The 13,718-nt window shown below is 41.9% G+C and overlaps 1 protein-coding gene across 6 annotated transcripts; it reads right to left on the bottom strand.

The window, feature by feature from the left end:
• Nucleotides 1-955: 955 nt before the first annotated feature.
• commd7 (COMM domain containing 7) lies at nt 956-12,939 on the bottom strand. Of its 6 annotated transcripts, none has more exons than XR_015101543.1 (11): nt 12,793-12,939; nt 12,604-12,657; nt 11,872-11,974; nt 11,364-11,420; nt 10,999-11,036; nt 10,565-10,655; nt 9,532-9,581; nt 9,266-9,314; nt 9,026-9,102; nt 2,654-2,750; nt 956-987 (listed from the first exon to the last, which is right to left on the bottom strand). XR_015101543.1 is itself a non-coding variant. In XM_086116829.1 (10 exons), the coding sequence occupies exons 1-9, from the start codon at nt 12,871-12,873 to the stop codon at nt 9,026-9,028; spliced, it is 600 nt and encodes a 199-aa protein (XP_085972955.1). In that variant the 5' UTR covers nt 12,874-12,939; the 3' UTR covers nt 1,136-2,750. The 6 variants fall into 6 exon arrangements, 4 of the variants coding, with proteins under 4 accessions (XP_085972955.1, XP_085972945.1, XP_085972981.1 ...); XR_015101541.1 differs by having other exon boundaries at nt 967-987; nt 9,022-9,102; XM_086116829.1 differs by lacking the exon at nt 956-987 and having other exon boundaries at nt 1,136-2,750.
• Between the last annotated feature and the right edge of the window lie 779 nt (nt 12,940-13,718).

The following is a 13,718-nucleotide window of genomic DNA, read 5'->3' on the forward strand; positions in this document are numbered from 1 at the left end:
TGCGCATATGTGACTTAGAGACACTTTTGTGAAACGTAAAGAAGAAAATGTGTTAAAAATATTTATGGCGTACAAATCTTGTTCAGGCAAATGTTTCCAAGACTGCACTTAGTCAAGTCAGCGCCACCTACTGCCTGAAGATGATCTCCGAGCTGGCAGACTCGTTGGTGCATTCAAGTGCACGTTCATTTTCTTATTGTACAAAGAATTGAAAACATGTTTTGCGTCATTTCATCCATTCTAAATATGACCTGTTGTTTTATGCTAAATAAATGCTTGTTTTCAAAACAACAGCCTTTTAATCTAATTAAAGTCTGTAAAGGAAAAACAGCTCATAAAACAAAATTACTTGTACATTTTTTTAACGGGAAGAATACTTTTGAAGTACAGTATAACATTTATAATTTCACATTATTCATCCCCCTAAAAGATCTTTTACATGTTCAGAGTAAAATTAATAAATTAAGGTTTTAAGGTTTTTTTAAATTCATGTTAACCGTTTAAACATTAAATTATGAATTATTTATCAAAATAAATTGCTCATAGTTATTTGTGATGCAAAAGACTAGTTCGGACATTGTGTAGCTTTACAGAACAACATAAAATAAATACATTGATAGATTATTAAAATATTTTTTTGATATAGAAATTAAATCAGGCAATAAAATACTGTGGACAATTCTAACACCATCGTCAACCGAATTGAGACTCTTTGATTAAGGGCTATATAAATAGCTTTCATTTAATTTGGTTTCAAATTAAAAATGTTAACACACACACAAACACACAGAGTGCATGAAGTGAATGGAAAAAGGAAGCAGAGCCACAAACCGTCGTCTTGACCGGCACGAGCAGGACTTTGGCGTCAGCGCGGCCGGTGCTGCCGGCCGCCCGCAGCGTTCCGGCCCGAAAGCCTTTGGACTTGATCCACACTTTGAACTTGCCGTTCTTGTGCTTCTGCCGTTTGTGGTCGTCTTGCAACAGAGCCTGTAAGATGTTGTCGTACTTATACCTGTCAACATTTCGGAGCGCCAACCTGTATAAACTACCAAAAAAATCCTTATAAAGAGCAAAAAATCCTTATAACATACCAAAGCATTTTATGTCAAAATAACGGCACAGAAAAAAAACCACGAAATTTTCAATGATATTTATTGTAGATCTCCATAATACAATGTCTGGTTAATGTCTAATCCTCATTCTACTTAGTGGCATTACTGTGTTCAGAGTTGTATTCCGGAAATGAAAGCATTCGAGTAGACGAGCACCGTTCTGGGCAAAAGCAAACGGAACTACCTGTCGGGGGGGGCGGATATTTTCAGAATCCGTATGATTTGTGCGATGCGGCCATATACGTAAGATTCACCACAAAATCCGTATGAACTATGGCTAAACCGTATGAGTTGACAGGTATGCGTACTTGCGCCGCGTCACCATCTTCGTCTTGCCGGAATTCGCATACGTCCGCAGGCACCACTGCCGGAACGTTCGGCCCCTGTCGTGATCGTAATCCTGCTCCAGGTTCTGCGAAGTGTGGCTCGTTGACATGACTGGACTGAAGCACCTTGCTGACTTCTCTTTTAAAGTGGGAAAACGAAGTGTGCTAAATAATGTGCGCGTGCATGTTGCAGGCGAACGACTTCTGCCCCGCACATGCAAGAAACAAAAAAAGACACCATCCAAACTTGGGTATGCCTAATAGTATTATTGGTTACTGGTTGGCCAAACCTGGGCAAATTACGGCCCGCGGTCAAGAAGGAGACGATACGGAAGCCCGCAGTAGTAGCGCTAAATCAAGTAACTCCGCTCGATACGACGGAATAAGTGTGTCCGCGCCGCTATTTTCAATCATTGATTCCAAAACGACGACATGCAAGTGACTCTTTATTGCATTGAGTTTTACTGGAATTGCGAACATTTTTCGTCCTGTAGATCATGGCATCCAAACGAAGAGGAACAGTAAGTGAAGTGCATCTGATTAAACGAAGCGGGTTACAAAGTACGAAACATTCAAGAGACGCTTGGAGTCTGAAAGACTCAAATCTACGAGACTTTGAAAAACAAGGAAGCGATTCTTGCCCAGTCCGATTCTGGGTGTTTCCATGCTCAGGGTGAAATGTATGCGGCTCGACGGACAGTCGAGTAAATAAACGTTTCCTGAAATGGTTTGACTGTTATCGTGCTAAAAACTTTCCGCAAATGGGACCGCTAATAAGAGAGCAATCGATTTCCATAGCGGTATGGGCATCGAAGACTTCGAAGCGTCCCGTGGCTGGCTTCAAAAGTTCGATGCACGACATCAGCTGAGCAACGCTGTCTTGTGTGGTGATTGAGGGGAGGTCAAGTTTGAGACAGTGAGTGGAAAGAAAGCCACCAGGTCTTTTACTTGTCTCATTTTGGAGAAAATAGTCCTAATTTTGTTATATTTTGTCATATACCTGTACTGTATGCTGCAGTTTATGGCCAATATATTGTTGCACTTTGTTTGCTTGTGTTGTCGCACATGTACAGTATGTTGTTAACATACTTGGACGTTCATCACAGCTGTTTCACTGTTCTCATTTAAAAAAAAAAAAGGATGGTAATACTTTAATACTTTTGCTCTGTTGATGTTTGGTATGGACTGTCAACATATACATTTTTTTATACGTACCGTATCTTGTGCTGACCCGGTCCACCTGTCAAATTTAGAAATCAATGTGGCACCCGAGCCAAAAAGTTTCTCCACCCCTGGGCTAGATTCATCTCTCCTGAACAAGAAAAAAAATCAAAACACTGAAACATGCTTGCTTATATTTTTTCTACATTGTTTGGCAGTTGGGACAAAAAAAATGTGAGTTCTGTGACATTATTACTGGCATACAAAGACATTGTGCTATCTTCATGGGAAATTTAAAATCAGAAAGCATTGTAGTGTTCATTTTACTGAAAAAGTGTTACAAGTGTTGCACAATTAGAATTTTTTGCATAATTTCATTGAAGAAATCATTTTTCTGTAAAATAACTGCACTTTCATTATCTAGAAATAATACATACTCTTATCAGCTTCTGTAAACAATGTCATTAACTTATTTCAACGTAGAAATAAAATCGAAATCAGGAGTGATTTCTAACTTTTGGCCCGGCCCTCCACAATATTTTCTGATTCTCATTTGGCCCCCCCGGGAAAATAATTGCCCACCCCTGCCTAATACGAATAAATAATGTAGGTCCAAATTATATACAGAATATATATATATCCCGCCTGGGGCAAAAAATGAGCACATAACACCATCCAGTGTGGGTCCTTGGGCAAGATCCTTCACGCTAATGCCTACCTCATACAATGATGAGAGACAGTAAAATGAATGACATGCCGGCTCAGACGTCGCCCGGCCAAATAAGGTCTGCGTCAGGTGCTGGGGAACCAGAGCACCTTGATGAAAAATGGGCTACTGGAACAAAGTGGAGATGGGCGAGATGCGATAACATGGCTCTGTTGGAATGCTACTACTCAAGCAACCCTAGTCAGAGGGGTTACATGCAGAGAATGTGGGCTAAATGGTTACTTCGAAACCCACAGTCACGGTTGACCACGAAACAACTAGTAGCTCAGTCTTCCAACATCCACAAACGGCAACTGCTGTCACAACTTGAGATTGATGAGGTACAACGCAGGTTCCATGGTGAAGGGCCCCAGGCTGCCAGATCAGAGGAGGAGGTCATACCAGAGATTGGGAGGCAAGCCCCAATGAATGCAGATGATGAGATTGGGAGGCCAGCCCCAATGAATGAAATGCTGAGCGAGGCAGCAACTGACCTGAAAGCTAAGATCATGGCGAAAATGAAAGCTGGGCAACCTACAAACCGATTACAACGGCTATGTGAAGTACCACCTGAAAGTCTCATGGAAAGTGTGAATGCAGCACTGAGGGCGATCCCTACCGTAACGATGACGGAAACCAATGAGCTGATATACACTTCAGCATCAGTGATCCTAGAGATGCTTGGCTATAAGAGCAACCATGGAAGCCATGAGGTACGTTACCCACCATGGAGGCTAAGATCAAGGCGGCTCGGAAAGATGTGAATCAATTGACGGAGGCCCAGAGAGGTGTGATGAAAAGGCCGATACCCGAGAGGTACATCCAGATGACCATACCTGAAGCACTCGAAACTGCCAAACAAAGGCTCCAAGCCTTGTCCAGCCGCCTAAAGCGGTACACGAAAGAGAATGAGGCCAGACGAATAAACAGGCTGTTCGCAACACAACCTGCGAAAGTGTACGCTCAGTGGCAGGGTCCTAACAACAGAGCTGACCCACCAAGACTGGAAACTGAAAGGTACTGGAAAGGCATATGGGAGAAGGAGGTTGCACATAACAGCAGTGCACAATGGCTGGTGACCCTGAGAGAGGAGCACAGCAACCTCCCTGAACAGAACCCAGTTACCATAACAGTGGCAGACATACAGGAAAGAGTCTCAGATATGAAGAACTGGACAGCACCAGGCCCGGACATGGTCCACACCTACTGGCTAAAGAAACTCACAGCACTCCATGAGCGCCTAGCAGCACAAATGAACCAGCTGCTGAGGGATGGGACTCACCCAGGATGGCTAACCGAAGGGCGAACGATCCTGATCATGAAGGATCCCTCAAAGGGTGCAGTCCCATCCAACTATCGGCCAATAACCTGTCTCTCCACAACATGGAAGCTCATGTCAGGCATCATTGCGGCTAAGATAAGTGGACACATGGATCAATACATGAGCGAAGCACAGAAGGGCATTGGTAGAGATACCAGGGGAGCCAAACATCAGCTCCTGGTTGACAGAACAGTCGCACAAGACTGCAGGTCCCGACGTACCAACCTGTGCACAGCCTGGATTGATTACAAGAAAGCCTATGACTCGATGCCACATACATGGATCACTGAATGCTTGGAGTTGTATAAGGTGAACAGGACCCTAAGAGCCTTCGTTGCGAACTCGATGAGGATGTGGAAAACCACACTTGAAGCCAATGGCAAGCCACTTACCCAAGTGTCCATGTAATGTGGCATATAACAAGCTCTCCCCACTGCTGTTCTGCATAGGGCTGAACCCCCTAAGCCAAGTAATCACCAAGACAGGCTATGGATACCGTCTCAGAAATTGAGCTACAATCAGTCACCTCCTCTACATGGATGACATAAAGCTGCATGCTAAGAGCGAAAGGGACATAGACTCCCTGATCCACACAACCAGGATCTACAGCAGCGACATCGGGATGTCATTCGGGCTTGAGAAATGTAGTCGGATGGTGACTAAGAGAGGAAAGGTAGTCCGCACTGAAGGGGTCTCACTCCCTGAAGGAACAATAGCAGACAATGAGGACAGCTACAAGTACCTCGGTATACCACAAGCCAATGGCAACCTCGAACTGGCAACAAGGAAAGTGGCTAATAGTCGGATGGTGACTAAGAGAGGAAAGGTAGTCCGCACTGAAGGGGTCTCACTCCCTGAAGGAACAATAGCAGACATTGAGGACAGCTACAAGTACCTCGGTATACCACAAGCCAATGGCAACCTCGAACTGGCAACAAGGAAAGCGGCTATGGGCAAATACCTCTAGCGAGTGAGGCAAGTCCTAAGAAGCCAGCTCAATGGCAAGAATAAGACCCGGGCAATAAACAGCTATGCCCTGCCAGTGATCAGATACCCTGCAGGAATAATAAGGTGGCCAAAGGAAGAGATTCAGACTACGGACGTTAAGACCTGAAAGCTCCTAACCATGCACGGAGGGTTCCATCCCAAATCCAGCACCCTGAGACTGTACGCAAGCCGAAAGGAAGGAGGCCGGGGACTAGTGAGTGTGAGAGCCATTGTCCAGGATGAAACATACAAGCTCCATGAATACATCAAGGAGAAGGCTCCAACGAATGACGTACTCAGAGAATGTCTCAGACAATGGGGAACAGAAGATGAGGCGCTGGAAGAGGGACCATCATGGGAGGACAAGCCCCTACACCGGATGTACCACCGGACCATAACTGAAGTGGCCAATCTCAAGAAGTCCCATCAGTGGCTAGAGAGGGCTGGCCTGAAGGACAGCACAGATGCACTCATCCTGGCTGCTCAGGAGCAGGCCCTGAGCACCAGAGCCATTGAGGCCCAGATATACCACACCAGACAAGACCCAAGGTGTAGGTTGTGCAAAGAGGCACCTGAGACGATCCAACACATAACTGTAGGGTGTAAGATGCTGGCAGGGAAAGCCAACATGGAACGCCATAACCAGGTGGCTGGCATAGTCTACCAAAACATCTGTGCGGAGTATGGACTGGAAACCTCAAGGTCAAAATGGGAAACACCTCCGAAGGTGGTAGAGAATGACAGAGTGAAGATCCTGTGGGACTTCCAGATCCAGACTGACAAGATGGTAATGGCGAACCAACCAGATATCGTGATCATAGATAAAGGGCAGAGGAAAGCCGTTGTAGTGGTCCCAAGTGATGGGAACATCAGAAAGAAGGAACACACGAGAAACTCGAGAAACACCAAGGGCTCAGAGAGGAGCTGGAGAGAGCCTGTAAGGTAAAGGTGACAGTCGTGCGTGTGGTGGTCGGAGCACTCGGGGCAGTGACCCCCAAACTAGATGAGTGGTTGCAACAGATCCCGGGAACAACATCGGACATCTCAGTCCAGAAATGTGCAGTGCTGGGAACAGCAAGGATACTGCGCAGAACCCTTGAGCTTCCTGGCCTCTGGTAGAGGACCCGAGCTGAATGAGGGATGGACACCGAGACGAGGATTTTTTTTTATTTTCTTATATATATATATATAATAAAAATCGATGAAATGCAGCACAAACAAGGAAGCTGGGACTAGATCGAAACACAATAGCAACTTCTAACAATGAAGTTCTTCATAGTTCTAAACTATTAAATGAATCACAAATTAGTCATTCCAGAATTGGGGGGCATTTTATGTCCCACCCATCAAATTTTAAATAATCTACATATAAAATAATAAAAAAGGTGTAGTATTTTGAAAACCTGCCTCAAAACTCACTTGTATTCTTTGGCATTTGACTCAGCATGACTCAGATTTGTTCTTGGTTTTGCTGTTCGGTGCTATCAACCGTCTTTGTTACCGATTTGTTGCTTTACTGTTGTATATGTTCGTTGCTCCATGTACAGCATTTTGTATGCAGCGATGGCTGTCTGAAAGTGCTCTATAAATACAGTTGAGTTGAGTTGTGAGACCAAATCTTAAAACAAACGAAAAGAACGCTTGAGAATAGTTTTTAAAATACCAAATAAGTTGGAGTACCCCCGAAAATGCATTTTTTCTCTTGCCCTGCTAAAACCAAATTTAATCACAGTTAAAATGAAATGTGAATTTCTTTTTTTAAATATTATTTATTTCATTACTGTCTCAGTCACATGATGCTAATAAGAATGCTGGTGCCCACATCAGCCAGCCGCCACCTGTTTTGAAGGACACTGCTCTCACTTCCTGTTCCTCCTCCATCTGCTGCTTCTTCTTCAACAGACTTGAAATTTTCATGCCACCCTCCACTAGTCCAAATCAGAACGCTGATGCAAGACCATCCATTTTCTATAGTGCATATTGACAAATGATCATTCACATTCACACAATTTTTAATCAATGAACAAATCCTCCCCCAGCATCGAACATGCAAAGTGGGTCAATGCAAACGGCCATGAGAATTCCTCACCAACAGAAATCAATCTGTATGTGTGAAAAACAACATCTCCAGCGTCATCTCCCTGAACACGGGTGCTCCGCAAGGCTTTGTTAAAAAAACCCTGCTGTTCATACCGATACCCCCTTACCTGTAGTCCCATATACAGCTCAAATTACAGTACTTCCGAAAGTTTGTGGATGACACAACTGTTGTGGGCCTCTTTTTTTTTTCTTCAATTTGGGTAAATTAATTAATCAGAAATACAATCTACATCAGGGGTGGCCAACCCGCGGCTCTGGCTGGTTCCATGCGGCTCCCCGACTTTCACACGACAATTGTACAATTGTCGAAAATGCCTCGGAAATGGCGCTGCCATTCAAACAACGGTGCTTAATACACAGAACGTACTACGTCAGCCTATCATCCATCCCGTTACTTGATTGACATAGACGTCAACCAATCAGATGACTGAATCACTGCTCATGCGCAGACAACGGTGCGAAGTGCTCAGCTAGTCAGCGAATTACCTCTCTTTTTAGGGCAGGGGTGCCCAATACATCGATCGCAATCAACCAAGAGCCAGAAGACTGAACCTAAGTCGACCGGTGGGAGGAGGAAATTGGGGGGGGGGGGGGGGGGTTGTGTGTTTGTGTTTTAAGGTTTTATTTATGTTCAGGCGCTCCGGCTGTTGCTCGTCGTGGCGTGCATGCATATGTGCGCGAGTGCATAGTTGTGTGTCTGTGTGTTTCTGTCTCTTTGCAGTAACACAGTAAGAAAATTGGCTCTTCGTCTCTGACTGGTTGGCCACCCCTGATCTACATTGTTAATGTACTATGTGTGTCTCTTTTAAAAATAAAAAATAAAAACACACATTTTCTTGTTTTTTAACAGTAACGTGTAGATATCACAGTGGGATTTTTGGAGAACATGACTTGGCAGGGTAACCACAAACTTTTCAATGGAAGTTTATTAATGTAAATAGATTTCTTTTCCCTGTATATTGTTGGGTACTCATTTCCGGCCACATTCCAAAAACCTGCATGGTAGGTTAATTTTTCCGTACCTGTGAACGCAAATGTGAACACTTATTTGTCTATTTGCGCCCTGTCATTGGCTGGCAACCAGTTAAGGGTGTAAACTGCCTCTCGCCCAAAATCTAATTGGATAGGCTCCAGCACACCCGTGATTATCCAGATTATGGATGGAAGGATGGATGTTCATTGTCTTTGTGGCACGTTTGAGACTAAAATGTGTCATGGCTTGTACAAAGTGGAAATTGTGCCCAAACACACAAGGCATACATACAGGTATACACACAAAAAGACGAAAGACTATACAAGCAAACACACCCACTCAGCTAAACGAGTCCATGCTGGCTTTGGCTCTCTCCATTTCATGCAGGAAGTTGTAAAACTGGGGCAGTGTCAATTCTAAAATATCCAAAGAAAATGAATCAAACGTCAGTGCCATTTGAATGACCCACAATACACTTAGTTTGTTGTTATCCAGTTAAACCCCTCAACCCCCGCCCCTTAAATCTCTCCCCAAAAATGGCCACATGTTCTAGCTTTCTCACAAGGAACAATTCCTTACCCATGTAGAGGTTTTCGGTGGTATTCCCCTTCTGGACAACCAGTTTGAGCTGCAAACAAGAAGACAAAGAAACCATTTGGCATAAACGCACAATGTCCAACTACGCCATTTTTTTGCTAATGCTCACGTTACAATGAAAACATGAGGCCTAGGTACTATTTGGTCAGACACAGACTCATTTAAATGTGTCCAAAATAAAAAAGCACACATTATTATGCTCCACGGTCAACAGAGTGTGTGTGTGTGAGTGTGTGTGCGTGTATTACCTGCAGAAAGATGTTGCTCATTTTTTGAATCTCGCTAGTACCGACAGTCACTGTGGAGTCACAAATGTTGTACATCAAAACACAAAACGTTTTTAACTGAAACGTTATTGATCAAAAAATCAAGGCTTCAAATCAAACTATATATATATATATAAAGTTCAAATCTTCTAAGACAAACATTATATCACGCAAGTCTTTCTCATCCATTGCACATAGTGTCTCTGATTTTGTCACTGAGCGGCATGGCTGTGATGTGAATCAACTACCAATACTTTGTTACTGTAATTAAGTAGACTTTTCAGGCATGTGTACTTTACTTGATTATTTTTTCTGACAACTTATGACTTTTACACTCTACATTCAAAAACAGATATCTGTTCTGCATTCTTGGCTTATTTAAGGGCTCCGAAGAATGATTTGTGGCAAATGTCTTGTGTCTCGTGCCAATTTAAGAAGCACCAGTATTTGGCATTCAAAAAGTGCAATCTGAAAGAATACATACAAGTATGGTGTAATTTTATTTCTGTTATCATTGGCATATTTTGCATATTTTAATCCTCTGTTCACAATGGCAGCAAAGCCTTTTATTTATTTTATTTTTTTTACATAATACAAACTGGAGACAGCAGACCCCCGCAATTCATGGCGGGTAGGAACTGGACCAGCCTACAAATAGCAAAAAGACGCATTTAAGTGTTGGCCATTGAATAAATAAAAATACATTTAAAAGTAAAATATTCTTCAAAAAACACTGATAAGACATTTAGGTTGTGTTTTCCTAAAAAAAATAAATAAACAAGAGAAAATGCAGATTTGTGGATGCTGAACCGGAAGTATCCATGGGGCCTTGTCTTTATTTTATAACACCTATGTAAATAATTATAAAAATATTTTTTTTAAATAGTAAACTGATATATTGTAACTCTACAGAATAATTGTAATAATATTTATATTACTACAGTTAAGATTAAGATATCCTTTATTTGTCCCGCAATGGGGAAATTAACATGACTATTATCATAATTCATCGCACCACCAAACTTCCATTCCATGTCCACCAGCCGGTTGACGGTCAGCGTCTGCCGCATGGCCAGTCGGCACAGCGTCACACGATGTTCTGCCCACTGCAAGGTAGGACAGGCGTTAGTGAGACTGGACCGACCCCCAGGGGAGGACTGCCTTCAAAATAGAAGAATATGTGACATTGCAGTATATCCTTGGGGAACCCACGGGGTCTAATTTGACCCCTATAAATTCTGCTACTCAAATGCTACTCTTAAATCCCAAAGGGTCAAATTTGGCCCTAATCCTAAATTAGGATTAAATCATTCAATATTTGAAAAAACATATTTTGGTGTTCAGTGAACATATAGCAGTCATTTAATATATAATTCATCATTTTTCAAAGAAGAAAAGGCTTCTTGGGTTCTCCAGGGATATTCATGACAAGGAGAGAAACAGAGAGACCTGTTGTGAAAAGTGAGCAGCCTTGTCCTCGTGAAGTCCTGCAGCAGCAAACAAAAAAACAAAACAAGAATTTGAGTATACAGCAGTGCCTTGAAGTACGCGTGAACCCCCTTATGAGCTGCAGGCAGTTTGTTGTCCCTCCTATCTGAAGTTTACTGACCAACTAAATATGATTGTTTTAACTTTCTTTGTTCTTGTAGATCTATCTCTGACTAATATAGCACAATATTATTGAGTCACTTACAGTAGAAATACTATTCTTTGTTTGTGTCTGCATGACTATTAAACCGCCACCCGGCGGCCGAGGAGGGTACACCAGAGGGAGCAGCACAATGAGATGGATTACAACATTAAATCATATAGACCTAAAGTCTGCAGGTCTTCTTTCAGCTGCTCAGCCGTCAGGTTTCTCTTCATTGCACCTGAATAAGAAACAAACCTGCTTTTTATTTTTTTCACCATAAAATCATTTTATGCTTACGTGACATATAAATTAACATGGCATTGAATGAATATTAAGAACACAATTAAAAGGAAATAAAAGTTGTCACCTCTCAAAATAAAGTAGTGTCTTTTCAAAATTAAACACATAATATTAAGGAGAACAAAAAGTTAGTCAAATATTTTCCAAGATAAAAGGTGGTCAATTTTCAAGACTGGAGTCATAAAAATATGAAAACAAAGTAGTCAGTCTCTGTTTAAGAAAAAAAGTAGTGTACTTTTGCGATTAAAGGGTTAATTGTGTATGTTTCTTACATTTAAGTTCTATTATTATGACAATAGTTATGTATTTTCGGGGGGAAAGTAGTAGGATTTCAAGATTAAAGTCATAACATTATAATACGCGTGTGTGTGTGTGTGTGTCAAGGTCACCCTGTGGCACAAGAATGACACTCTTCATGAGGTTCTTGAGCGGTCCTGTGCTCATCCTATGTTCACTTGCAAAGTCGCTCAGCTGCTGCATCAACTTCTCTGTCTATACACACACGTACACATGCACAAATTCAATTAACTCGTCCCCTTATAATATGTAAATATATTCTCCAATTATTATACACGTGTAGAATATTATTAAGCAAACGTATCTGCTCGTTGGGCTAACATGCTTATCTTTGGGCTTTTATTACTCTCTTCAATATGATGCTGTGTGTTCAAATCCTTCTCGTAATTTCACTATTCAGGTTCCTACGCGGACTTCCTCTAGCGGTACTCAGTGTGCGTGGTACCTATGAAAGTTGTTAGCAATGAACGCATGAAACGATCGCTTCTCAAAATGCTTTCTTACAACCCCAAAACACGACACTTAAGGACGGTGGGTTTTTGTTCCCCCAAAATGTTCTGTTGTTGTGTTTTAAGGACACCAACATTTTGACTTCGATCCAATACCTGCATAAAGTATCTCGAGAACGGTACTGAAATGTTTGAGAACCACTGTATTATACTCTTAGCATCCTCGTGCCTTTTAAAAGGTACGAAATAAAACATAATAATGTGCACATAGTGGATGTTATTAACGTAAGTCTAACTACATTTCCCTCAGGATCCTTCGACTATATTTCTGTCAAACACAGCAAATCATGTAGTCATTTGGTTGTGTGTGTTTACCTCTTTAGGCTCTAACAAAAACTGGAAGAGGATTTCCACCAGACGAAGAAATTGCTGTAAATTAACAAAAGTTTGTGACGAATCGATCATTGCTCGACAAGCATTGAAAGGATGGCTTGTGATTTTATGTCATCCGTTCAACCTTTGGCAAAATTAGTCGGATGTCCACAAAAAATTCGCTCGGTTTACCTGCTCGTTGAATTTGTTAAGGTTGTGGAAGTCGCCGTTGACAGAATGCGGTAAAGCATCGTTAGTGCAGTGAAGCTGCATTTTTTAAAACACCTAACGTTGTTTTTTTTAACTTCGCCGCAAACCCGGAAAAGACTGAAGAAGCTTTTCATATCCACTTCCGGGTTACGCCTGTCGGATTGAGAAAGTAAATATATCCTTGTGCTTATTGTACGTCAACATCGTTGCCATCTTCAATGTGTCATAGTAATCTTCAACCCGTCATATTTTATAGCTTTGGAGGGGGAAAATATCAGACCAAATGACATTCTTGGATTTTGATTTTGGGAGTCATCTTGTCAGTAGTTTATAGAAAAAAAACTAACATGTTTATTTTACTACCAAAACATAAACTGCAAAATCTGACAAATTGATGATTCTCCCATATTTACAATATTGTGTTTAGGTTTGGGGAGACAATTGCAAGAGCTCATAACAATCATCAATCTCGTTACAAAAAAGAGCAATAAAGACCATCACATTATTTCTTTTGAACCATATAATAGCCACAATTTTTCAAGTTAGTAAACAAATATCAACATGTGACACTTCGATAAATAATGTACACTTTCAAAAAAAATCACTTCTACAAACATTCCTATGGAATCCGAATCACAATATCCTGCTGCTTGTGAGCAATTTCAGAACAAGACAGCAGGTTACTCATCTGAACATTAGGGGTTTTGTGATGCCTTGGGCGCCATGTTGGTGACCCCTAAAGCACTACCACCAAGAATAACGCTAACAGGATGTAAGCATCCGAGTTTAAAGGGAAGAACCACTGCGTATGTTGGGTGTATAGTTTGAATAAATTTGTGTATAAATTTCCATCCATCCATCCATTTTCCGAACCGCTTGATCCTCACTAGGGTCGCGGGGGGGGGGGG

The sequence above is a fragment of the Hippocampus guttulatus genome, chromosome 1, assembly GCF_054856545.1.
Source record: "Hippocampus guttulatus isolate MCC_2025c chromosome 1, RoL_Hgut_1.0, whole genome shotgun sequence".
Lineage (NCBI taxonomy): Eukaryota > Metazoa > Chordata > Actinopteri > Syngnathiformes > Syngnathidae > Hippocampus > Hippocampus guttulatus.